The following is a 26,010-nucleotide window of genomic DNA, read 5'->3' as shown; positions in this document are numbered from 1 at the left end:
TTCATTTTCGGGCACAAAAACAATATATTACCCATTTTTTTGGTAAAATATAAAAGATGAGGTTAGGCTGAGTAAATAAATACTGGATGCGCCAGTGAAATGGCAACAAACTTCAGTACCCTAAATTTTCCATAGGCGAAGCTTTAAAACCCCCTATAGGTCAACAGTTTAGAGTTAACCGTAATAATTGTAACAACGTGTGTATGATCTAATACAGTACATATGGATTCTGGCTTATATCTATAACAGGAGGTCTGCTCTGTTAGCAGAGGGTAACAATGGATATTGTCTAGAGGGTATTAGTGATGTACACATCTTACAACTAGGATTTTGGCTTTATCAGATTGGATTTAAACTTGTGTGCAATAAAATGTTAATATTTTTAATAGTGTTGTTGTGAGTCCAGTTCATGAGGTTTGGGGCACCTAAAAAAATCCATTTTTGTTTTTTCTTTTTGTCTTTTGGTATTGTAGATGCCTTGCTTCTGAAAATATACAGTGGTGTAAAAAAATACTTGCCTCTTTCCTGATTTTATATATTTTTTGCATATTTGTCACACTTAAATTATTCAAATCAACAAACAAATTTTAATATTACACAAAGATAACCCGAGTAAATGCAAAATGCGGATTTAATTTAATAATGGAAAAAAAAGCTGTCCAAACCTGCCTGGCCCTATGTGAAAAAGTAATTGCTGCCTGAACCTAATAACTGGTTGTGCCACCCTTGGCGACAACAACTGCAATCAAGCGTTTGCAATAACTAGCAATGAGTCTGTCACATCACTGTGGAGGAATTTTGGTTCATTCTTCTTTGCAGAATTGTTTTAATTCAGCCACATTGAAGGGTTTTTGAGCACGAGCGACCTGTTAAAGGTCATGCCACAGCATCTCAATCAGATTTCTGTCCGGACTTTGACTAATGTCACTTTTTTGAGCCATTCAGAAGTGGACTTGCTGATGTGTTTGTGATCATTGTCCTGCTGCATAACACAAGTGCACTTGAGCTTGAGGTCAGGAACTGATGGCCAAACATTCTCCTTCAGGATTTTCTGGTAGGGCACAGAATTCATGGTTCCATCAATTATGGCAAGTCGTCCAGTCCCTGAAGCTGCAAAGCAGCCCCAGACCATCACACTAGCACCACCATGTTTGACTGTTAATATGATGTTTTTAATGAAATGCTGAGTTAGTTTTACGCCAAATGTAACAGGATGCATAGCTTACAAAAAGTTTTAAATTTGTCTCATTAGACCACAAAATATTTGCCAAAAAGTCTTGTGGATAATCAAGATATTTTTTTAGCAAATGTGAGATGAGCCTTTGTGTTCTTTTTGGTCAACAGTGGCTTTCGCCTTGGAACTCTCCCATGGATGCCATTTTTCTTACTGTTGAATCATGAACACTGACCTTAACTGAGTAAAGTGAGGCCTGCAGTTCTTTAGATGTTCTGGGTGTTTTTTTGACCTCCTGGAAGAGTCGTTGTGCTCTTGGAGTAATTTTGGTAGGCCGTTCACTGCTGGTAAGGTTCACCAATGTTCCAAGTTTTCTCTATTTGTGGATAATGGCTCTCATTGTGGTTCACTGGAGTCCCAAAGCCTTAGAAATGGCTTTGTAACCCTTTCCAGAGAAATACATGTCAATTACTTTGTTTCTCATCTGTTCTATCTTGAATTTCTTTAGATAGCGGCATGAAGTTTTGCTTTTTTAGATATAGAGTGCCTTGCAAAAGTATTCACCTCCTTGCCTTTTTACCTATTTTGTTGTATTACAGCCTTTAGTTCAATGTTTTTTTTAATCTGAATTATATGTGATGAATCAGAACACAATAGTCTAAGTTGGGGAAGTAAGATTAGAAAAATATATACATAAAGCTATTTTTCATAAATAAAAAACTGATAATTGACACGTGCGTATGTATTCACCCCCTTTGTTATGAAGCCCATAAAAAGCTCTGGTGCAACCAATTACCTTCAGAAGTCACATAATTAGTGAAATTATGTCCACCTGTGTGCAATCTAAGTGTCACATGATCTGTCATTACATATACACACCTTTTTGAAAGGCCCCAGAGGCTGCAACACTTAAGCAAGAGGCACCACTAACTAGGGATGAGCTTCGAGTTCGAGTCGAACTCATGTTCGACTCGAACATTGGCTGTTCGCAAGTTCACCGAACAGCGAACAATTTGGGGTGTTCGCGGCAAATTCGAATGCCGCGGAACACCCTTTAAAAGTCTATGGGAGAAATCAAAAGTGCTAATTTTAAAGGCTAATATGCAAGTTATTGTCATAAAAAGTGTTTGGGGACCTGGGTCCTGCCCCAGGGGACATGGATCAATGCAAAAAAAAGTTTTAAAAACGGCCGTTTTTTCAGGAGCAGTGATTTTAATAATACTTAAAGTCAATCAATAAAAGTGTAATATCCCTTTAAATTTCGTACCTGGGGGGTGTCTATAGTGTGCCTGTAAAGGGGCGCATGTTTCCTGTGTTTAGAACAGTCTGACAGCAAAATGACATTTTGAAGGAAAAAACTCATTTAAAACTACCCGCGGCTATTGCATTGCCGACAATACACATAGAAGTTCATTGATAAAAACGGCATGGGAATTCCCCAAAGGGGAACCCCGAACCAAAATTAAAAAAAAATGACGTGGGGGTCCCCCTAAATTCCATACCAGGCCCTTCAGGTCTGGTATGGATATTAAGGGGAACCCCACCCAAAATTTAAAAAAAAAAATGACGTGGGGTTCCCCCTAAATTCCATACCAGACCCTTCAGGTCTGGTATGGATTTTAAGGGGAACCCCGCGCCAAAAAAAAAAAAAACGGCGTGGGGTCCCCCCAAAAATCCATACCAGACCCTTATCCGAGCACGCAACCTGGCAGGCCGCAGGAAAAGAGGGGGGGACAAGAGTGCGGCCCCCCCTCCCTCCTGAACCGTACCAGGCCACATGCCCTCAACATTGGGAGGGTGCTTTGGGGTAGCCCCCCAAAACACCTTGTCCCCATGTTGATGAGGACAAGGGCCTCATCCCCACAACCCTGGCCGGTGGTTGTGGGGGTCTGCGGGCGGGGGGCTTATCGGAATCTGGAAGCCCCCTTTAACAAGGTGACCCCCAGATCCCGGCCCCCCCCCTGTGTGAAATGGTAAGGGGGTACATAAGTACCCCTACCATTTCACGAAAAAAGTGTCAAAAATGTTAAAAATGACAAGAGACAGTTTTTGACAATTCCTTTATTTAAATGCTTCTTCTTTCTTCTATCTTGCTTCATCTTCTGGTTCTTCTGGCTCTTCTGGTTCTTCTGGTTCTTCCTCCGGCGTTCTCGTCCAGCATCTCCTCCGCGGCGTCTTCTGTCTTCTTCTCCTCGGGCCGCTCCGCACCCATGGCATGGGGGGGAGGCTCCCGCTCTTCTCTTCTTCTCTTCTTCTCTTCTTCTCTTCTTCTCTTCTTCTCTTCTTCTCTTCTTCTCTTCTTCTCTTCTTCTTCATTTTCTTCTCCGGGCCGCTCCGCAATCCATGCTGACATGGAGGGAGGCTCCCGCTGTGTGACGGCGCTCCTCGTCTGACAGTTCTTAAATAACGGGGGGGGGGCGGGGCCACCCGGTGACCCCGCCCCCCTCTGACGCACGGTGACTTGACGGGACTTCCCTGTGGCATTCCCCGTGACGTCACAGGGAAGTCCCGTCAAGTCACCGTGCGTCAGAGGGGGGCGGGGTCACCGGGTGGCCCCGCCCCCCCGTTATTTAAGAACTGTCAGACGAGGAGCGCCGTCACACAGCGGGAGCCTCCCTCCATGCCAGCATGGATTGCGGAGCGGCCCGGAGAAGAAAATGAAGAAGAAGAGAAGAAGAGAAGAAGAGAAGAAAAGAAGAAGAGAAGAAGAGAAGAGCGGGAGCCTCCCCCCCATGCCATGGGTGCGGAGCGGCCCGAGGAGAAGAAGACAGAAGACGCCGCGGAGGAGATGCTGGACGAGAACGCCGGAGGAAGAACCAGAAGAACCAGAAGAGCCAGAAGAACCAGAAGATGAAGCAAGATAGAAGAAAGAAGAAGCATTTAAATAAAGGAATTGTCAAAAACTGTCTCTTGTCATTTTTAACATTTTTGACACTTTTTTCGTGAAATGGTAGGGGTACTTATGTACCCCCTTACCATTTCACACAGGGGGGGGGCCGGGATCTGGGGGTCACCTTGTTAAAGGGGGCTTCCAGATTCCGATAAGCCCCCCGCCCGCAGACCCCCACAACCACCGGCCAGGGTTGTGGGGATGAGGCCCTTGTCCTCATCAACATGGGGACAAGGTGTTTTGGGGGGCTACCCCAAAGCACCCTCCCAATGTTGAGGGCATGTGGCCTGGTACGGTTCAGGAGGGAGGGGGGGCCGCACTCTTGTCCCCCCCTCTTTTCCTGCGGCCTGCCAGGTTGCGTGCTCGGATAAGGGTCTGGTATGGATTTTTGGGGGGACCCCACGCCGTTTTTTTTTTTTTTTTTGGCGCGGGGTTCCCCTTAAAATCCATACCAGACCTGAAGGGTCTGGTATGGAATTTAGGGGGAACCCCACGTCATTTTTTTTTTTAATTTTGGCCGGGGTTCCCCTTAATATCCATACCAGACCTGAAGGGCCTGGTATGGAATTTAGGGGGACCCCCACGTCATTTTTTTTTTTTAATTTTGGTTCGGGGTTCCCCTTTGGGGAATTCCCATGCCGTTTTTATCAATGAACTTCTATGTGTATTGTCGGCAATGCAATAGCCGCGGGTAGTTTTAAATGAGTTTTTTCCTTCAAAATGTCATTTTGCTGTCAGACTGTTCTAAACACAGGAAACATGCGCCCCTTTACAGGCACACTATAGACACCCCCCAGGTACGAAATTTAAAGGGATATTACACTTTTATTGTTTGACTTTAAGCATTATTAAAATCACTGCTCCTGAAAAAACGGCCGTTTTTAAAACTTTTTTTTGCATTGATCCATGTCCCCTGGGGCAGGACCCAGGTCCCCAAACACTTTTTATGACAATAACTTGCATATAAGCCTTGAAAATTAGCACTTTTGATTATTCATGTTCGTGTCCCATAGACTTTAACGGTGTTCGCATGTTCGAACGAACTTTTTTCCTGTTCGCATGTTCTGGTGCGAACCGAACAGGGGGGTGTTCGGCTCATCCCTACCACTAACCAAACACTGCCATGAAGACCAAGGAACTCTCCAAACAAGTAAGGGGCAAGGTTGTTGAGTACAAGTCAGGGTTAGGTTATTAAAAAAATATCCAAATCTTTGTTGATCCCTAGGAGCATCATCAAATCTATCATAACCAAATGGAAAGAACATGGCACAACAGCAAACCTGCCAAGAGACGGCCGCACACCAAAACTCACTCACTGGGCAAGGAGGGCATTAAACAGAGAGGCAACACAGAGACCTAAGGTAACCCTGGAGGAGCTGCAGAGTTTCACAGCAGAGACTGGAGTATCTGTACATAGAACGACAATAAGCCGTACGCTCCATAGAGTTGTGCTTTATGGCAGGGTGGCCAGAAGAAAGCCATTACTTTCAGCAAAAAACAAAATGGCACGTTTGGCAAAATCTGTGGTCAGACTTAAAGATTGCTGTTCACAAGCGCAAACCATCCAACTTGAAGCAGCTGGAGCAGTTTTACAAGGAGGAATGGGCAAAAATCCCAGTGGTAAGATGTGGCAAGCTCATAGAGACTTATCCAAAGCGACTTGGAGCTGTGATAGCCACAAAAGAGGGCTCTACAAAGTATTGACTTTATGGGGTGAGGTGTTATGCACATTGACTTTTTCTGTTATTTGGTCCTATTTGTTGTTTGCTTTACAATAAAAAAAAAAAAACATCTTCAAAGTTTTGGGCATGTTCTGTAAATTAAATGATGCAAATCTTCAAACAATCCATGTTAATTCCAGGTTGTAAGGCAACAAAACACGAAAAATGCCAAGGGGGTGAATACTTATGCAGGGCACTGTATTAGCATGCTTCACTTTGTCACACAGCTTCTATTTAGGTGATTTCTTGAATTACCAAGTCTGGCAGTAATCAGGCCTGGGTGTGGTAAGTGAAATTTAACTCAGCTTTCCAAAAAATGGGGTTAATCACAGCTCATTCATGATTTTGGCAAGGGGTTGGGGGGAAATTACTTTTTCACAGCACTGTATGTTCCAGGGCCATCAACCTTATCCTTCCTTCACTACTTCACAATTTTGTTTACCATTTATTCCAAACAAACCTGTACCCAGCGGCAGGTTTGGAGATTTGAAATGCACATGCTTGTTATAAGTCATTTAATGCCCAAATAAAAAAGAAAGGACATCACCTCTGGAACTTTCTCCTTTTAAAACAAGTAAGCAGTGGCAACTTCTAACCCAACAGGTGTCCTTTAAGGCATCCTGAAGGCCTTCCTGTTTTCGGCTTTGCTACTGGGATACAAATCTATATCTTGAGGAGAATTTCTGTTTCATTTACTTAGGTAAAATATTGTAAAGAAAATGATCAAACTGGGTCTCATTCTTATGGGATCAGCAGACCAATTCATTGTTCTCTAACAATCACAATTACTGCCCTGAATCTGGTGGAAATTACACAAAAGTTTGATTCATGTTCTAAGAAAGCTACCTTTACCTTTAATATGAGGGTACTTCAAAAGAATGAGCAGCGTGCTAGACAACGTGCTGGTGGTTGTCTCCTGTCCTGCAAAAAATATGTCCAGTGCACAGGAGAGAAGATTTGGTAGATTGTATTGTGTGTGTGGATCCTTGCTTTCCTGAAAAAAAAAATGGTGAAATAAAGAAAATATCTCATTGATTGATGTAGAAAATTAGTAACTTCCTTCAATAAAGCACTGTCAACTTTGAAACTCTAAAATAAGCCCCACACCTGAAACCCACACCATAATCACACAAATAGAGATACTCAAACATAGAACGGCCCATCTATCTTATTACTTTACTAACATAAATATAGCTACCAAAAATGTTTTTTTTTTTAGTTCTGGGCAAGGTAGAGGACATAAGAGGCTCTAAATCTCTTGTTGCTAGTGTCCAATAACGTAAGTGACCTTCTTCTGGTTTCCTATTGATTAAGCTGAATCACTTTGGTGAGGCTGCTCCCATATACCAAAGTGACCCCTCAGGGAAATTTAAGTATATAGAGAACAATAAGGGTGGCACACCAATGGTTTTTGAGTCTTGAGAGGTCTTCCAGTAAATCATCATTATGACCAACAGTTGCACAGCTTACACATACCAGGGTTAAGATTCTGTTGGTTTGTTCTTAAGCTGAATTTGTATGTAAGTTGGAACTGGTACATTTTTTAAGTGTAGCTCCAGCCAAAAAATAATTTTTACATTTTGGATAACATAGTGAAGTGTTAACACCCTTGTAACGTTTGTTTTGCTGTCTGTACCCCTGTTCAGTAGATTTCACCTCACTTTCTGTCACTGTGACAATTGGATTTTGAAAATTTTGGTTGTGAAAACAAGGATTGGTGATAAAGCTTCAGGGGAGACACCTTTTTCCCCATGGTAACTCAGGCTCTGATTCAGATCTGTGCATGTGCGTTTACGTGCACACGTTATGGGTGGAGCACCCCACTTATTTTAATGGGCTGCCCTATCCACGACAAACTCAGGGAAAAAAGGTCCTTTTTGTTTGTCAAAAAAGTTCCTTGAAGCCTTCACTACCATGGGCTTTAGGGATGAAGAGAAAAAATAAAACTAGAGCCACATAGTGATGACATTATCTCATAGGTTACAAGAATGTCATTAGATGTGGGTTAATGTAGATGTAGGTACGGAGAGCCTTGACAAGCATAGGAACATGGGTTTGCTTCATGGCAAAATATATGTGAAAGAAAAATCTGTGTTGCCCACGTTCTACCTATCTTCTTATCCACTTATATCTACTTAAATCCACATTATGTCTAGTATACGTTTTAGTCTGAATGGTTATAGGCAATATAGCATGTTCTTCCATCGGAGGTTTTTTTACATAAAGCTAATCATTTGGAAACATTAAGATGTGGCAAAAAGAGATTTAACTCAAGAGGACCATCCAGTATTTAACATTTGGATAATCTACATAAGTGAAGGTTCATTTTGCTGCCCCCATTCTCCCGCCACCCCCCACTTTCTACAGTCACGCTGGTACCTCCTTCATGTGGCGATGGCAGGTTAGTAATATGGAATGAGCAGTGGTGGCTGGTGGTCAACATTTTGGGGGTGGGGGTGTGGCAAACATACCTGTCCCTCACACTAGCATTTCACCCCCGTGGCTCTAGATCGATCGATCAGAGGCCTTACCTTATACTGCGGTAGAGGTGCGGGGAGGAGCACTAGGTGGTGACGCACTGCTGAATCCGGGGTAGGCTGCCACCGGGGCTGATGCTTCTCCTCCCGGCCAAACAGAAGGCGGGTCTTGAGACCTGTCCAAAGACTCCCATGCTCTGCACCCTGAGCCCACCCTTTTTTAAGCCAATTAGAGCCTCCGGCTCTAAGCACGTGCTTAGAAAGAAAAACAAAAAACCCTAGAAATCTATGCGTCCGGCGCCCTACATGGACTGGGGGGGTGGCGTCCCTAATGGACGGGCCGCCAATGGGAATGTCCTGTAAAACTTGCTATCTAATATGGAGGCAGGACATTACACTAGAGAAGGAGTCATGGGTGATATATAGTCAGGGCTATAGATACAGTTTTTAGAGTTAGGACCGCAGTATATACAGAGGTCCCATGACACAGGCACTGCGACTTATGCATGTTTCTGCAAATGTGTGCAAACAAAACCCTTTTTTAAGGCTTGCGAGTGTGCTGAGAAATCTTTTGTTTGTGATGTACGTTGCCCTTCCATGTGCACCTTACTGCAAAGGTTAGGTATAGGTTGGGATAGTTGCTATTTTTTTGTACAGTTGGTCGAATTGGGTGCGGGGATGCACTGGATGCCTTTGCTGCCATTGTGCTATTTCTGGGCATCACATGTGTGTCCCTGTGCCTTTAAGGAGGAGTGGGCTCCCTTCAGGCACACCTGCCCTTAATCCATTCATCCTTATACAGTATGTGCTCCTACTATGGAGGCTCTGAAAATTTTTGAGTTAGAACCGCATTATATACAGAGGTCCCTCGACATGGGCCCTGCGGCTTACGCATGTATTTGCATATGTGTGCAAACAATTCCCTCTGTTTTTAATGCAAACTGTTTCTCATTTTACTATGTTGACCTTTTATACTGTACAGAATTATTGTTTTGTGTTCCATAAATACAATCATATGTTTACTCTCTGAGCCTTTAAAGTCCCAATTTGTATGCAATCAGGCAGGCCCTTGCACTACATGGTTTTGGTAATTCTAAAGACAAAAATCTGCAGAAAATCTAATAGTGTGTATGGGGTCTTAGACAGGGCCAATTTGTTTGTTTTGCAGGCTGGTTGGCTAGTGTGTTGGGAAATCTTTTGTTTATTTGAGCTATACATACAAGGCAGTGACTGAACACACAAAAACACATGCCTGGAGTGTCCTCCTGCACATGTCCTCCAAACTTCCCCCGCACACTTCACCCTCTGCCAGGGTTGCCAACCATCAGTAAATTTATGGACAGTTTCTAAAAACTTGTGATTTTAACAACTGTCTGTAAATATCAGGGGCTAATAGTTTGTCATTCTGTGTTGACTTTTTAAGTGTAAACCAGCAAATTACTTGTTATGAGTATTGTCAGTGTTTCTATATCATGTTTATACTGTTTAAATAACGATTGTCTTATGCCACGTACACACGGCCGGTTTTGCCGTCGGTGTGTCGAAGGTTTCTCCGACGGAACTCCGACGGAATTTCCGCTCAAGCGTTTTTGCATACACACGGTCACACCAAAGTCCTACCATCCAGAATGAGGTGACGTACAACACGTACGACGCGCCTAGAAAAAGGAAGTTCAATAGCCAGTAGCCAATAGCTTCCGTCTCATACTTGCTTCAGAGCATGCGTCGTTTTGGTCCGTCGGAACAGCATACAGACGAGCGTTTTTCCCTATAGGAATTGGTTCCGTCTGCAATATTTAGAACATGTTCCATTTCTAGGTCCGTCAGAATATTCGAAAAAAAAAAAGTCAGATGACGCATACACACGATCGGAATAGACGATGAAAAGCTTCCGTCTGACTTTTTCTGTCGGACATTCCGCTCGTGTGTATGCGGCATTAGGTTCTCTCTCTTTCTTCCCCCTCTAGGTCAGTGGTTCTCAACCCTGTCCTCAAGTACCCCCAACAGGCCATGTTTTGGGAATTTTCTCTTAGATAAAATACCTGTCCAAAATTCCAAGACATTGACTCTGATTTACCCTCCCTACCGGTAACCCCGAGCGTGGCTCCTGGTGAATTTTCATTACCAAAAGTGGTAACCCTGAACCACACTCAGGATTACATCGCAGTATCCAGGTAAAGTTACTTACCTTGTCCCCTGGATCCTGTGATGTCCTACCGCTGTATCCACGGGCTGTGTCCTCCGTCCGATTCAACACTGTGCCGGGCTCTGTTCCCTGCGAGCCGCCGGCAAAGTCAAAAAAGGGAAAAATACAGAACACATACAATACACTAAACAGTCTATGCAAATGACATCAGAGAGATACTGAAATCCTTCCAGAATAAACAGCACCGCCACCCTGTATTTTGAAGCAGTAGTGACAATCCACCCTAGTAGTTAAAACCTGCTTACCAGATGGCAAGCGTAAAAGGGCAAGTGGCTTTAGCCCAGCCAAGGCCTTTCAGCTTGCTGGCACTCCCGATGTTCATATGGGGGGGTAAAACTCCAGATTCAATTGCGCTGCCACATATCACCATCACGAAAGCCACGGGTGACCCAGAAGGAAGAAGAACTCACCATAGTGTAAAATATTTCTAGTATTTATTTTAAAACAAGTAGTAACTTACAGTTAAGTTAGTAAAATCGCGTGTACAAAAAGCCGGCCGGCATACAAAAAAACGGAGCCCGTCCTCTACTCCGGAAGCGTGGTGACGTCAGTGCGTACCTTCCCAGACGCGTTTCGTCATCATCTGACGTCAGTTGGACAACATCAGATGATGATGAAACGCGTCTGGGAAGGTACGCACTGACGTCACCATGCTTCCGGAGTAGAGGACGGGCTCCGTTTGTTTGTATGCCGGCCGGCTTTTTGTACACGCGATTTTACTAACTTAACTGTAAGTTACTACTTGTTTTAAAATAAATACTAGAAAGATTTTACACTATGGTGAGTTCTTCTTCCTTCTGGGTCACCCGTGGCTTTCGTGATGGTGATATGTGGCAGCGCAATTGAATCTGGAGTTTTACCCCCCATATGAACATCGGGAGTGCCAGCAAGCTGAAAGGCCTTGGCTGGGCTAAAGCCACTTGCCCTTTTACGCTTGCCATCTGGTAAGCAGGTTTTAACTACTAGGGTGGATTGTCACTACTGCTTCAAAATACACGGTGGCGGTGCTGTTTATTCTGGAAGGATTTCAAGATCTCTCTGATGTCATTTGCATAGACTGTTTAGTTTGAGCGCAGCTTTCCTTTTTCTTGAACTATCTAATTTGGTGTGATCGCACTATATGCTGCTGCTAGTTATATATACATTTGTTGGTCAAGCGCGGTTCTCTCTATTTACATACAATACACTGTAATCTGTAAGAATACATTACTGTATAAAATCATTTCACCTCCCTTTTGTCCCTAGTGCTTTGTCCAGTGCCCTACCTTCACTTTTATATTATATATCCTGCTCTTTCTGCCTGAAAACTTAAAAAAGTCCATGGCATCCAAAAAGCATGCCTTTAGGTCAAAAGCAGTTTTAGACCAGCTAGAAAACAGCGATAGTGAACTAGAAAAACTTGCAGCATTGAGTGATAGTGATTCCTGACGAAATTCGTCAGACACTGAAAGTGATGACAGTGACAATTCTATGACTGAGCAAATTTCAGTGTTTGATTTGATTACAATATTGAATAAAATTTATTTTTATTATATTATTATTTTTTATAATTATTTATAGTTAATTATATTATAATTTATGATTTTGTGTTACAAACTATATCATACCCGGGTTGTCTACTAGACTCTCGTTTGGACAGATTTAAGTGAGTTTTTCATAAGAATTACAGGCCTACAATATAAAACGCCAAATTTCCATGCGAAACAATGTACCGCTTTAAGCTTCAAAAATCAGACATAATCCTACCGCCAGGGAGGTTAAAGCACCTGTGCAAGATAAAGGAAAATCTGCAAACATGGCCTGTTGAGGGTACTTGAGGACAGGACTGAGAACCACTTCTCTAGGTGATCCAAGCGAGAAATAACATTTTGAAGGAGAGCAGCAGCTCCAGGTGTGGAGGGAGAGAAGAGTGTGAATGCCCTCTGTATACAAAACTTGTGGAAGCCGCGGACACCAAATGCCAAGTTACTCACATAGGAACAGAAGACATGTACAGCCATGGCCAAAAGCTTTGAGAATGACACAAATATTAATTTTCACAAAGTCTTTTGCTTCAGTTTTTATAATGGCAAGTTGCATATACACCAGAATATTATGAATAGTAATCAGATGAATTGCTATTAATTGCAAAGTCCCTCTTTGCCATGTAAATTAACTTAATCCCATAAAAAACATTTCTACTGCATTTGTGAAGAAGGCTTCAGGGCACCCAAGAAAGTCCAGTAAGCGCCAGGACGTCTCCTACAGTTGATTCAGCTGCAGGATCGGGGCATCACCAGTGTAGAACTTGGTCTGGAATAGCAGCCGGCAGGTGTGAGTGCATCTGCACGCACAGTGAGGCGTAGGCTTTTGGAGAAAGACCTGGTGTCAGGAAGGGCAACAAAGAAGCCACTTCTCTCCAGGAAACATCAGGGACAGACTGATATTCTGCAAAATGTACAGGGATTGGACTGCTGAGGACTGGAGTAAAGTCATTTTCTCTAATAAATCCCCTTTCCGTTTGTTTTGGGCATCCGGAAAAAACCTTGTCCGGAGGAGAAAAGGTGAGCACTACCATCAGTCCTGTGTCATGCCAAAAGTAAAGCATCCTAAGACCATTCATGTTTAGGGTTGCTTCTCAGCCATGGGAGTGGGCTCACTCACAATTTTGCCAAAGAACACAGCCTTAAATAAAGAATGGTACAAAACCATCCTCCGAGAGCAACTTCTCCCATCCATCCAAGAACAGTTTGAGACAAACAGTTTGGGGACAAACAATGCTTTTTCCAGCATGATGGAGCACCTTGCCATAAGGCAAAAGTGATAACTAAGAGGCTTGGGGAACAAAACATGGCAATTTTGGGTCTATGGCCAGGAAACTCCCCAGACCTTAATCCCATTGAGAATTTGTGGTCAATCCTCAAGAGGCGGGTGAACAAATCCCCCCCCCCCCCCCACACACACACACACACACACACACAAATTCTGACTTATGCAAAAATGGGCTGCTATCAGTCAGGATGTGGCCAAGAAGTTGATTGACAGCATGCCAGGGCGAATTGCAGAGGTCTTGAAAAAGAAGGGTCAACACTGCAAATATTGACTCTTTGCATAAACTTAATGTAATTGTCAATAAAAGCCTTTGACACTTATGAAATGCTTGTAACTTCAGTATACCATAGTAATAAATGACAAAAAGATCTAAAAACACTGAAGCAGGAGATTTTGTGAAAATTAATATTTGTGCCATTCTCAAAACTTTTGGACACAACATTATTTTAAAAACCTGAATCCCCAGTAAGTGGCTGGGATTCAAATTTTTCCACCCCCTCCTGCCTGGCACCCTAAAGCAGCTGTCTAGCTGCCTTATGCTAGTGCTGGCCCTGCACTTAGGTGTCCTTGGGTCTCTGAAACCCAAGGAGTTCTGCATGTTTTAGATTACTTTTAGTAAGCTATGTTTTCTATAATAGCATACAGTAAATACAGTAGATACTTTGATTATGACAAAAGCAAATTCAAACCTGTTGCATTTTTAGTAGGAACACATCAATATAGTCTCGTGGTGAAGAAGGGTCTAGAGTCTTCTCATGTTCTCTTACTATCTCCTCCACATAGTCCAGCTGTGCTTGGTAATTTTCGGTGAGTTTATGGTGAGGTCCCGGAAAATATTTCAGGATGGAAGGTATGAAATTGTACATCTGTGATGGGACATTAATGTAATGCTTTTTTTTTAGTGAGCAGGGATGAGTACAGAAATGAAAATAAAATAACAAGTAAAAAAAGGAATACCTTACTAAAGGTCAGTTTTTGTCTGCAGATTTGCCTCCAGAGTAACACAGAATACCAGTTTATTCAATAGTGTGTATTAAAGTACCAAAATAATTAAATAGTACATATTGTATTTTTGCTACATTATGAATCAAGATGTCCTAAATGTTTGCAATTTTTCACAACACTGTCTGTGAATATTAAAATTACAAAATGCATATCAGCCCACTTTAAAAGAATGCATCAATATGAACTGCGTGTGAATTGGCCCCTAGAAGAGACTCATGGGGGAAGAAAAACTGGTGATATGCGGGAAAATCAGTGTACATTTGCAAGGTTCTAAACCTTCCCTACTCAAAGTATCACTACTTAAAATATTTGGATACATCCAATTAGAGTAGAGATGAGCTCGATGTTTGGGTCGAACATAAGTTCGACTCGAACATCGGGTGTTCGCCAAAGAACGAACATTATGGGGTGTTCTGGGCAAATTCAAGCACCCCATAATGAACTGCAAGATCGCAGTGTATTGCTGTATGATTGGCCAAAGCATGCACCTGACCTGCATGATTTGGCCAATACCAGCACCCTCTGCTAAGAGAGCCATAATTGGCCAAAGGCAGGGTGCCTTTGGCCAATCATGGCTCAGGGGGACCAAGTCCACGCCCCACACTATATAAGGCTGCCTACACGGCGGCCCTGTGTAGTGTTGGTGTGGACGGAGAGATAGCTTGATTTAGATTAAGCAGGCAGGTTATTCAGTTAGTGGCAGTGTATTTGTATATATATATATATATATATATATATATATATATATATATATATATATATATATATATATATATATATATACTCTGCATCCAGTGTAGCCTATATCTACAGTACATTCCGTGGTGCACTGTTTTTACTACACTTCTGGTGGTGTACACAGTACACAATACAGTTGCTACTACTTTTCTGGTGGTGTAAACAGTACACAATACAGTGCAACCGCAGTGCAGTTGCTACTACTTTTCTGGTGGTGTAAACAGTACACAATACAGTGCAGCCGTAATGCAGCTGCTACTACTTTTCTGGTGGTGTACACAGTACACAATACAGTGCAGCCGTAGTGCAGTTGCTACTACACTTCTGGTGGTATACACAGTACACAATACAGTGCAGCCATAGTGCAGTTGCTACTACACTTCTGGTGGTATACACAGTACACAATATGGTGCAGCCGTAGTACAGTTGCTACTACTTTTCTGGTGGTGTACACAGTACACAATACACTGCAGCCGTAGTGCAGTTGCTATAATTTTTCTGGTGGTGTACACAATACAATGCAGCCATAGTGCAGTTGCTACTACACTTCTTGTGGTATACACAGTACACAATACAGTGTAGTGTGGTGTTGCAAAACAAAATATACATCATGTCTGGAAGGCCACCAAGGAGAGGCAGACACTCACAGGCCACTAAAAGAGGGCAAGCAGCCTCTGTGTCTACAGTCAACAGTGCTGGTCATGGACATGGTGCATCCTCTGCAGGTGGCCATGGGGCACGCTTGTCCTTTTTTTCTGCTGTTGGCCGTATTATTGAGCCAGAACATGCAGAAGAGTTGGTGGAGTGGATAACAAAGCCGTCCTCCTCCTCCTTATCCTCTGTCACCCAGGCTCAGAAAAGTTTGCCTTCCAATGCAGCTGCCAAAGCAGCCTATTCTACCGGTTCCTTGTCCACAGTCACTCCTTCCATAGCCCCACCATTACGCACGGTTGAGGAAGGGAGTAACATGAGCCTAAAGAGAGGGGGTGCCCAAGAAGGACAAGAAACTGGCAGTCATGTTCCCGCAGCTGCAGCATACTGCCAAGTTTGCTTCAGTGATGAGGAGGGAGGGGATATTGAGGTCACTGACTCTACTTGGGTGCCTGATAGAAGAGGGGAAGAGGAGGAGGTGGCACAACTCCAACGAGGCAGGATGTCCTCTAGGGGGCAGCTTAAGGGTAGCCACCCTACTGCAGAGCTCCGCAGGTGCAGGGCGCTGCTGACTCCCCGCTGATTTTGAAAAGTTCCTTGGTATTGGCCTTTTTTGACATGTGTGCAGCAGATCGCACCGTTGCTGTTTGCAACCTATGTCTGAAGCGGATCAAACGTGGCCAGAACAGCAGCCACTTGGGCACTACATGCTTGACCAGACATATGACGAACTCCCATGCAGTTCGTTGGCAACAGCACTTGTAAGACCCACATCAAAGAAAAAGGTGGACTTCTCCTTGCTCCTCATCTGGGATCTCCAACCCCACTATACCTCCAGTCCTCTCAAAAACCTGCACTGAGAGGAATGAAGGTATAGCAATAGGTGTCCCAAGTACTTGCAGCCAATCTGCTATCAGTACACCACCATCTGATTTTAGCAGGCAAAATTCCCTACCCCAGTTGCTAAACCGTAAAAATAGGATTTTTATTACAGATTACCTGTAATAAACCCCTCCTCCTTCCAGGAGCACATCAGTTTTTGTAGCAAAGCAATATACTTAAAGTGGATGTAAACCCAATTTTTTTTTTTTTTTTTGATGTCATAATGTAGAGTATAAGATTTCCTATCATTTGAGCCCAGTCTTGCCACAAAGCATTAATCCAGCTCTGAGCAATCCTCTTTTAATGTTCAGTGAGATAAAACTTGACAAACAGAGAAAAACTTTGTCAAATCCTCCCCCTTGCTGTGAGTGACAGGTGATTTACATATCTCGTGCACTAGCCTAAGACATGCATTATTTTTTAATTCCCACCCCCACTCCTTTCTTCAGCAGCTCTGCAAGGATTGGCTGTTCCACACCTCAGCATGATTTGGCATGCTGAAGTCATGTGGTTACTTTCCTGTCTTTTCACTGGATGTTAGAGATCATAGTAGAAGTTCAGTGTAAGAAATACACAGGAGAAAATGCATATTGACAAGGGGAGTGTAGAGGTGGGCGGGGAGTGTACTGACATCCCGACTCCACCCACCAAGCTCCAGATAACAGACCCACCCACAGAATCTGCAGTTTTTCGGGTCTCATAACAGACAGAGGGGAGACATTTGACAGGTAAAGATACATGCAGGAGGCATGTATATCCTTATAGATAACCCCTGTGGCAGTAGTTTAGAAAGGATGACATTGGGTTTACATCCACTTTAAATCCCAAAAGAGGGGAGGGACCTCTGTGTCCCATGATGTACTCCAAGAAAAAGATTTTACAGGTAAGCTGTAATAAAAATACTATTTTCTTAATCGTACATCATGGGACACAGAGCCTTAAGTAATTACTTAATGGGACGTCCCATAGCAATGCTAATTGAGGGGAGGGAGAGACAACCCGCAGGGTACCCCCAGACTTAAGGACTTATACTGCTGCCTGCAGCATACTGCGCCCAAAGGCGATATCCTCATACCTCCTTACATCCACCTGATAAAATCTTTTGTGAATGTATGCACTGAAGACCAAATTGTGGCCTTACAGATCTGAGCCAAGGAGGCCTGGTGATGCACTGCCCAAGAAACACTAACTGCCCTGGTAGAGTGCACCTCTTACCCCTTAAATTATACGTTTGAATTATAATTTGCCGAATCTACTTAGCGACAGTGGATTTCCATGCTGCCTGTCCTCTTAGGACCCTCTGGCAGAATAAATAAGACATCAGTCTTAAGAATCTGAGCAGTTGCCTTTAAATAGATTCTCACTGCTCTCACCACATCAAGACAATATAGTGACTTTTCTTTCCTGAAACATGGTTTTGGAAAAAACAATGGCAGGACAATATCTTGGTTCAGGTGAAAACCTGAAACCACTTTTGGCAAAAATCCTGGATGAGGGCGTAACACCACTCTGCCCTCATGAATAATCAAATATGGCTCTTTACAAGAAAGAGCAGCCACTTCCGAAACCCTCCTTGCTGAGGATATAGCAACCAAAAATTCCAGCTTCCTTTTCAGAAGGACTAACGGAATATGCTGTATCGGTTCAAATAGCTGTTTTTGTAACACTGACAAAACTAAATTCAAGTCCCAAGGGCTCAAGGGTGATTTAACTGGCGGATTAATCCACATCATCCCTTGCATAAAACCCCAGACAGTGGCGTCACTAGGGTTGGTGTCACCTGGTGCAGTAATACATGGTGTCACCCCCCACCCCCCGTCACTAAGCAGGCTAGTGGGTAACCTACCACAATAGATGGAGCTGGGATGTGATTGGGGGGATGGATGGAGCCGGAATTGGATCAGGGCGGATGGATGGAGCGGGGATGGGATCAGGGGGGGTGGATGACGTGGGGATAGGATCGGGGGGGATGGATGGAGTGGGTATGGGATCAGGGGGGGGGGGGGGATGTATGGAACCAGGATGGGATTAGGATCAGGGGGGATGGCTGGAGCGGGTATGGGATTGGGGACTGGGTGGAGCTGGGAAGGGATGGGGGGAATGAATGGAGCCAGGATGTGATCAGGGGAATGGATAGAGCAGGGATGGGATCGGAGGAATAGATGGAGCTGGGATGGGATTGGGGATGGGATCAGGGGGGATGGATGGAGCAGGTATGGGATCAGGGGGATGGATGAAGCCGGAATGGGATCGGGGGGATGCATGAAGACGGGTTGGGATCAGGGGGGAAGGATGGAGCCCGGATGGGATCAGGGGGGATGGATGAGCGGGTATGGGATCGGGGGGATGGATGGAGCCAGGATGGGATCAGGATCAGAGGGGATGGATGAGCGGGTATGGGATCGGTGGGTGGGTGGAGCTGGATGGGATTGGGGGGTGGATGGAGCCAGAATGGGATTGAGGGGGTGGATGGATCCGAGATGGGATCTTTGATTTGGGGGGGGTGAAAGGATATGTGCTAGAGGTGCTTTGGGAGGGGAGAGGAATTGCGCTGGGGGAGGGGGGTCAAACTTCTAGTAGAAGTCCTCTCCAACCCAAAACAAAGAGAACCCCCTAGCACCTTTTCTCTAACCCCCCTAAAATCACTCCTGGCAGCATAATTGTTACCTGCCAATGCCCCCAACCACTATGTCCCCCTCCTCTGCAACACTCCTGTTGCATACCTCAGGGCAGATGCTGTAGCGTGGATGGTGTCCCTCCACATGCTCGGGTCTTCCTCCCTGCCTGTGTACATGTCAGAGCCAATTCAGCCAAGGAGGAAGCTGCAGTGAGTGCAGCCGTGGCCGCGCCGTGTGGAGGTGTGTGTGGGGACGGTCGAATACCGGGCACCCAGTCTATCTCTGCTTCACTCCCTCCTCCCCCACTCTCCCCGCAGATGGCATGGAGCAGAGGAGAGGAGATCCCGGAAGGGAAGGAGGGAGCCGCGGCACCCCTCTCAATGCGCCACCAGTGCCAGTCTGAGCCGGGTGTCACCCGGGTGCGGGCCGCACCCCCCGCACCCCCATAGCAACGCCACTGACTGTAAGAAGAAGTAATCACTGCTCCAGAAAAAAGTCCAAACAGACCAAAATGAATCCTTCTTGGTTCGGAGGTTAAAGTTGCTAGCTATTGCTGGTAGCAGTAAAGGGGAATGAATTCTGGACAGCCACACTGCTGTTATCTTGTAATAGATGTGCATCTTCTTAATAAACAAGGCTAATTTATGAGTGCGGCTGTCCAGAATTAATTTCCGTTTACAGCAATGCCACTGACCCCTGACTAAAGAATGCGTAACAAGCGGTCTTTGAAATAAGATCAATAAGGCTGAGACATGGCCCTTAATAGTACTCAGGGCTAAATTCATCTCTACGCCTAATTGTAGAAAGGCAAGAATTCTGCCTATGATATATCTCCAAGGGTGCCAACCCTTGGATTCACACAGGGAAACATAAGCCTTCCAAACTCTAGAATATATAGCAAAATATAGAATAGGCAGCAATTGACCAGGGGGAAATGCATAGATCAGTGAGAACTGATCCCCCGATTTTACCAATGCATCTGCTCTGCATGCGAATGGATCCTTTGTTCTGGAGACAAAGTTGACTAACTTTATGTTGAACTGGACACTAGAAGATCTACATCCGGAGTACCCCATCTTTGACAAACAACCCGAAAATATGTTGGGGTGAAGAAACCATTCCCCTGGGAATAATCTGCTGGTGACTTAAGTAGTCCGCCTGCCAATTCTCTATTCCCGGAATGAAGACTGCCGATAGGCATGGAATATTTCTTTCTGACCAAGTTAGAATATGGTTCACCTCTCTCTGCGCTGAGAGACTCTTGGTGCCCCCTTTGGTGATTGATATAAGCCACGGATTGGATCCTACCCGAATGTTAATGGGCAATGCTCTTTTGGTTCTTGAACACTGTCCTTGGACAATTGTTTTCACTGTCGTTACCACTTTCCAGATAAGTGGTCTGAAGGATTTACCTTTTAGCAGATTTTTTAGTAACCACCAATTGAGGCTTTGGGACACCCTTGGGGACAGCTGCATTGGCAAGTCCAAAACTTTGATCGTTTTGATAGAATACTGTTTGGCAACAGTCTCGAATGGAACTGGGCATAGGGAACTGCTTCGAATGAAGCCACCATCCTTTCTAACAAACTCATGCAAAGGCGAGTGGAGGGATCTCCTTTTGACCTGACCATCCGCACCAACTCTCTTATGGAGTTATCTCTTGCCTGGGCAAGAACACCCTTTTCTGGGCTGTATCTATGATCAGACCCAAATACTCTAGCTTTTTTAACGGTTTTAAGGGAGACTTCACTAGGTTGAAAAACGCAACCCAGACTTTTCCAGGTAACTGGTTGTAATGTGTACACCTTACTCCAAACACCAATTGGTCTATTAGCAATGGATCGTCTAGGTATGCCAAGACTGTTTATGCCTTGTTCCCCAAACCTGGCTAGAGGTGGGGCTAGCATTTTTGTGAACACTCGAGGTGCTGTAGCTGGCCCGAAGGGCAAGACTACAAACTGACATGCTGTTGTTCTACTTCGAACCGCAGAAACCTTTGGTGAGCGGGAAATATATGGACATGCAGATATGCATCCCTGATGCCGATAGACGCCAGAAGTTTTCCTCCTTGTAGGAAGGAAACTACTGACCTGATTGACTCAATAGAAAGGAGCAGATCTTCAGGAACTGATATCTGTTGAATTCCTGCGTGGATCTGTACATGTAAAGGCGCATGAAAAAGGCAGTGAAGGTTTTAAGGAACCTAGAAAGAGAACTATCGGCTGACTCTACTAGAGGTAGCTTGAAAGAGGCACGAACCATCTCTGTAGGAGATTTGCACCAGCAATCTCCAGTTGTCTCCTCCGCAGAGGAGTAATCGGTTTGCCTTTCTTCCTGATCACCTGAGGTTAACACCTCATCCTCTACCCACTGTTAATAAGGGATCTAAGGTGGGGGAGGGGGATCTAACACGATTCCTTACCTTTTATAGCGAATGCGATTAAAGTAGCTAATTTTCCGTCTAGGCCCTGCAGGGCGGAGGAAAAAAAGTGTTTTCAATCAGCCTGACCCTGAGGCTTTCCTCCAGAGTCTGACGGTGGAAGCCGTCGCCACTGCCTAGAGGCGGATGCCCCAGGCGTAAGAGAAAAAAATCCATTTACACTTTCTTTCCACTAGAAATCGTCTGGATGTGTTTATTCAAATCATCGCCAAATAATCGCTCCCCATGAAAAGGGAAACTAGTCAGAAGCTCTTTGCAAGGTGCTTTGGCTGACCAATTTTTTAACCAAAGGCTTCTACGCATGTGTATTAGCATAAGCGCAAGGCAGGACGCCTGGTGAATAAAATCTTTCATAGCGCCTATAGCAGAACATAATGCCTTGGTAATTCTGCCAACTCACGGGCCTGTTGCGCAGGGACCTCTTTAAGAGCCTCTGTGAAATGGTCCTTTAAGGACTGACAGATGCCCATTGCAGTGACTGCAGGCTGAGTAACGGTACCTTCCAAGGAAAAAGAGGATTTTAACAGGAATTCCAACTTCTTATCTGTTGGATCTTTAAGCATTTGTGCATTGTCTACTGGACAAGTTAGACTTTTATTCACACTGGAAATCGCAGCGTCAACTGCTGGAACCTTCCATTTTTTTTGGTGAATCTTTCCTCCATGGTATAGAGAACTGAGAATCTCTTTGAAAGGAAAAAAATGCTTATCAGGATGATCCCATTCAGTATAAAAAGCTTTTCTCGTAATGTATGGACAGAAAACGCATACAAAGGCTGTAAAGGTTTCAAAGAACCCAAGGAGGAAACCAGACTTTCAGCTAACTCTGTTAGGGGTAGCATGAAAGTAGAGTGAACCATTTCTGTAAGGATTTGTACCTCAGATTGAAAAGCTGAATCACCAACTGTTGTTTCCTCCACAGAGGAATAATCGGCTTGTTTTTCCTCTCGATCGTCTGAGAGTAACACCTCATCCTGTCCGCACTGTTCCCTTGGTAAAGGGTTTGGAGTGGGAGAGAGAAATCTAGCACACTTACTATCGCCTTGGATGGAGGATGCAATTAAAGCCACTAATCTTCCTTCTAAGCCCTGCAGGGCAGAGGAAATGCATCTTTAGTCACTTTTACAGAGGCTGAAGTGTGAGAAGCAATTGCACCACCAATCGGTTCCAAAGACTCACCCTGGCTTACCATATCTGGTATCTCCGGAGAGGATGACAGTGTGAAGGCATAGCTGGAGTTTCCAGCGCCTGGGGGTGGAACTCTTGGTGCCTTAGTAGTAACCTTGGAAGCCATAGTGCTAAGCACAAAAGCAGAGTCACTCTAAGAAATGTTCTATTTGCTGAGCAATAGAAAGAAAAAAACAATGGCAGCATAGATTAATCTGATGCTAAATGTCTTTTCCTGTACGGAAAATGCCTGTGTACACCCCTCACGTGCTCCAGTTGGTTGGCAGTTTGTCAGCATTTTAGTGTCAGACTAGCATTTCACAAAACTGTTTAAAATTGTAATGTGCAATAGTACATGTACCCCCAGCCACTCAATTTCCCCAATTGGGGGGGAGAGGAGAACCCCCTCCAGCTGCTAGGACACACGCTGTAAGTTAGCACAGATTGACAGGGTATATGCATTCTTACTCCCTCTAGAGGAGTTTTAAGGCATTACAATATTACATATTGAAAGAAAAGTCATAGGTGGACTTTGCAGTTCCTAAGCTTTTCTCTTACCTTTTCCTTGCTGCAGGATACTGCTGAAAACAGAAGATCCAAACTTCACCCATCACAGCAGGCAGCGTAATTAAACCTTCAAAGACCGGGTCCCTTTTAATAGGGGTTCCACTCCTTTGGAGCTGTATAGCACCCCTCAGGACAACTTTAGGTAATGTAGCAAGACCAAAAAGAGTCCTAGTTCCTAGGGTTCAGACCTCAAAGAGAAGCGTTACAGGCAAAACCTCATTCCTCTATGCGAGGAAACCTCATTCTTCTATGCGAGGCCCGGGTACCATCCTGTGGCCGCAGTGGCGTGGATGGATCCGGTAGTGGAGGTTTTTTTAAATCCAGCATGGATCCCTCCTGGAGCTCCCCAGAGCACATCTTCACTCGTGACCAACACCTTAGACACTGGCCAAAAAACTCATGTGCTCCTGGAAGGAGGAGGGGTTATATAGGGAGTGAACTTCTTTGATTGGGTATACCAGCGTCAACACCTGAAGGTGGCCCATAACCCATTAAGTAATTACTTAAGGCTCTGTGTCCCATGATGTACGATTAAGAAATTTGGCCCCAGCCATCTACATGCTCAGCGTCTGAATGCTAACTTGGCCAAATTGCTAGCATTGCAACTGCTGCCTTTTCAGCTGGTAGACTCTGCCCCCTTTCGTGAATTTATGGAATGTGCAGTACCTCAGTGGCAGGTTCCAAAACACCAGTTATTTTCACAGAAGGCCATTCCGGCTCTCTACCGGCATGTGGAAGGCAATGTTTTGGCCTCGTTGGACAGGATGGTCAGCAGTAATATGCATATTACCGCTGACTCATGGTCTAGCAGGTATGGGCAGGGACTTTACCTTTCCTTCACGGCACACTGGGTAACTCTGCTGGCAGCTGGGAAGGATGCAGGACAGGGTTCAGTATTGTTGGAGCTTATTCCGCCACCATGCCTCCAAAATGCTAATGGTGATTCTGCCACAAGCTCTCTCCTCCTCCCCCCTCCTCTTTTTCTTCCTCTATGGCCTCTTCTGCAGATTTGTCCTCTGAACCAGCGGTGCTCCGTAAGTGTTCAAAGGGCTACGCAAGCACTCAGGCAAAAAGATGCCATGCGGTGCTTGAGTTGATCTGCTTAGGGGACAGGAGCCACACTCCGGCAGAGATTCTGGCAGCTCTGCAGGGGCAGGCTCAGAGGTGATTGACGCCATGCCAGCTTCAGCTAGGAATGGTTGTATGCGACAATGGCACCAACCTTCTCTCCGCCCTGACCCATTTCCCATGTTTGGCACACATCCTGAATTTGGTGGTGCAGCGCTTCTTGAGCAGGTACCCAGGCTTACAGGATCTCCTGAGGCAGGCCAGAAAAGTCTGTGGTCATTTCCCCCCGGTCATACAATGCCAGTGCTTGGCTGGCTGACATTCAAAGGGAATGCAACCTGCCCACCAACCGCCTCATTTGTGACATGCCCATCAGGTGGAACTCAATGTTGGCAATGCTGCAGCGGCTGCACACACAGCAGAGGGCCATCAATGAGTACCTGTGTGAGTATGGCACCAGGACAGGGTCAGGGGAGCTTGGCTTCTTTTTGCCACGACAGTGGCTACTGATCAAGGATGCATGCACTGTCCTGTCACCATTTGAGGAGGCCACGATGATGGTGAGCAGTGACAGTGCAAGCATCAGTGATACTGTCCCTCTTGTCTTCCTGTTGGAGCACAAGCTTCATGGAATCATGGACAGGTCACTTCAGGCAGAACAGCGGGAGAAAGAGAAGGACTTCCTTACCTCTCAAGGCCCCCTTTATCCAGATAGTATTCCTGCAGGGCCCGCCAAACACACAGGAAAAAGAGGAGGAGGATTGTGTCAGCATGGACGTGGAGGATAACACTCAGCAGCAGTTTTCAAGGGATGGTTTTCAATCCCCATAAACCCAAGGAGTTGTACGTGGCTGGGAGGAGTTTGTTACAAATCATGTGATCCTTAGTGACCCAGAGGACTAAGAATCAAATTCCTCTGCAAACTTATGCTGCATGGCCTCCCTGATTCTGCAAAGCCTGCGAAAGGACCCTAGGATTCGTAGTATCAAGGAGAGGGATCATTACTGGCTGGCAACCCTTCTTGATCCATGTTACAAGGGTAAGGTTGTAGAACTCATCCTGCTTTCGCAGAGGGAGCAGAGGATGAAACATCTTCAGGAGGCCTTGATGAAAGGTTTGTGCAATGCATTTCCAGACCCTGGGAGGTTACACTCTCCTGGTGCTGGACATCGTGTTGCTGAGGCTTCGTACAGTCAGAAGAGGAGCGGTGGAGAAGGTGACCGGCTGACCGATGCCTTTAGACAATTTTTCAGACCTCAGCACCAAGGTCTGATCGGTTCAAGCAACCATCGCCAGCGTCTGCACTACATGGTGCAGGAATATCTATGGGCAAAAGCAGACTTGGAGACCTTTCCAACAGACCATCCACTGGGTTACTGGGTCTTGAGGATGGACCACTGGCCAGAACTTGCTCAATATGCAATTGAGCTACTGGCCTGTCCTGCATCCAGCGTTCTTTCTGAACGCACATTCAGTGCTGCTGGAGGGTTTGTAACGTATCATAGAGTGTGTCTGTCCACAGAGTCCGTTGATAGGCTCATATTCATAATCAGCAAGCTATCAAGCACCTGATGCTGATGTAACTGATTGACTTTT

General features: G+C 44.9%; 1 protein-coding gene across 1 annotated transcript in view; it reads right to left on the bottom strand.

Moving 5' to 3' along the window:
- LOC141107728 (cytochrome P450 2G1-like) overlaps positions 1 to 26,010 on the bottom strand; it is a 61,601-nt gene that overhangs the window by 19,936 nt on the left and 15,655 nt on the right. The window contains exons 5-6 of the mRNA XM_073598653.1: positions 13,969 to 14,145; positions 6,638 to 6,779 (exon numbers count right to left, since the gene is read on the bottom strand). Of these exons, the coding sequence (XP_073454754.1) occupies positions 6,638 to 6,779; positions 13,969 to 14,145 (319 nt within the window). The remainder of the gene's footprint in view (positions 1 to 6,637; positions 6,780 to 13,968; positions 14,146 to 26,010) is intronic.

Source organism: Aquarana catesbeiana, linkage group LG09, assembly GCF_042186555.1.
Source record: "Aquarana catesbeiana isolate 2022-GZ linkage group LG09, ASM4218655v1, whole genome shotgun sequence".
Lineage (NCBI taxonomy): Eukaryota > Metazoa > Chordata > Amphibia > Anura > Ranidae > Aquarana > Aquarana catesbeiana.
The sequence above is the reverse complement of the archived record's forward strand: the minus strand, read 5'-3'. Positions and strand labels throughout refer to the sequence as shown.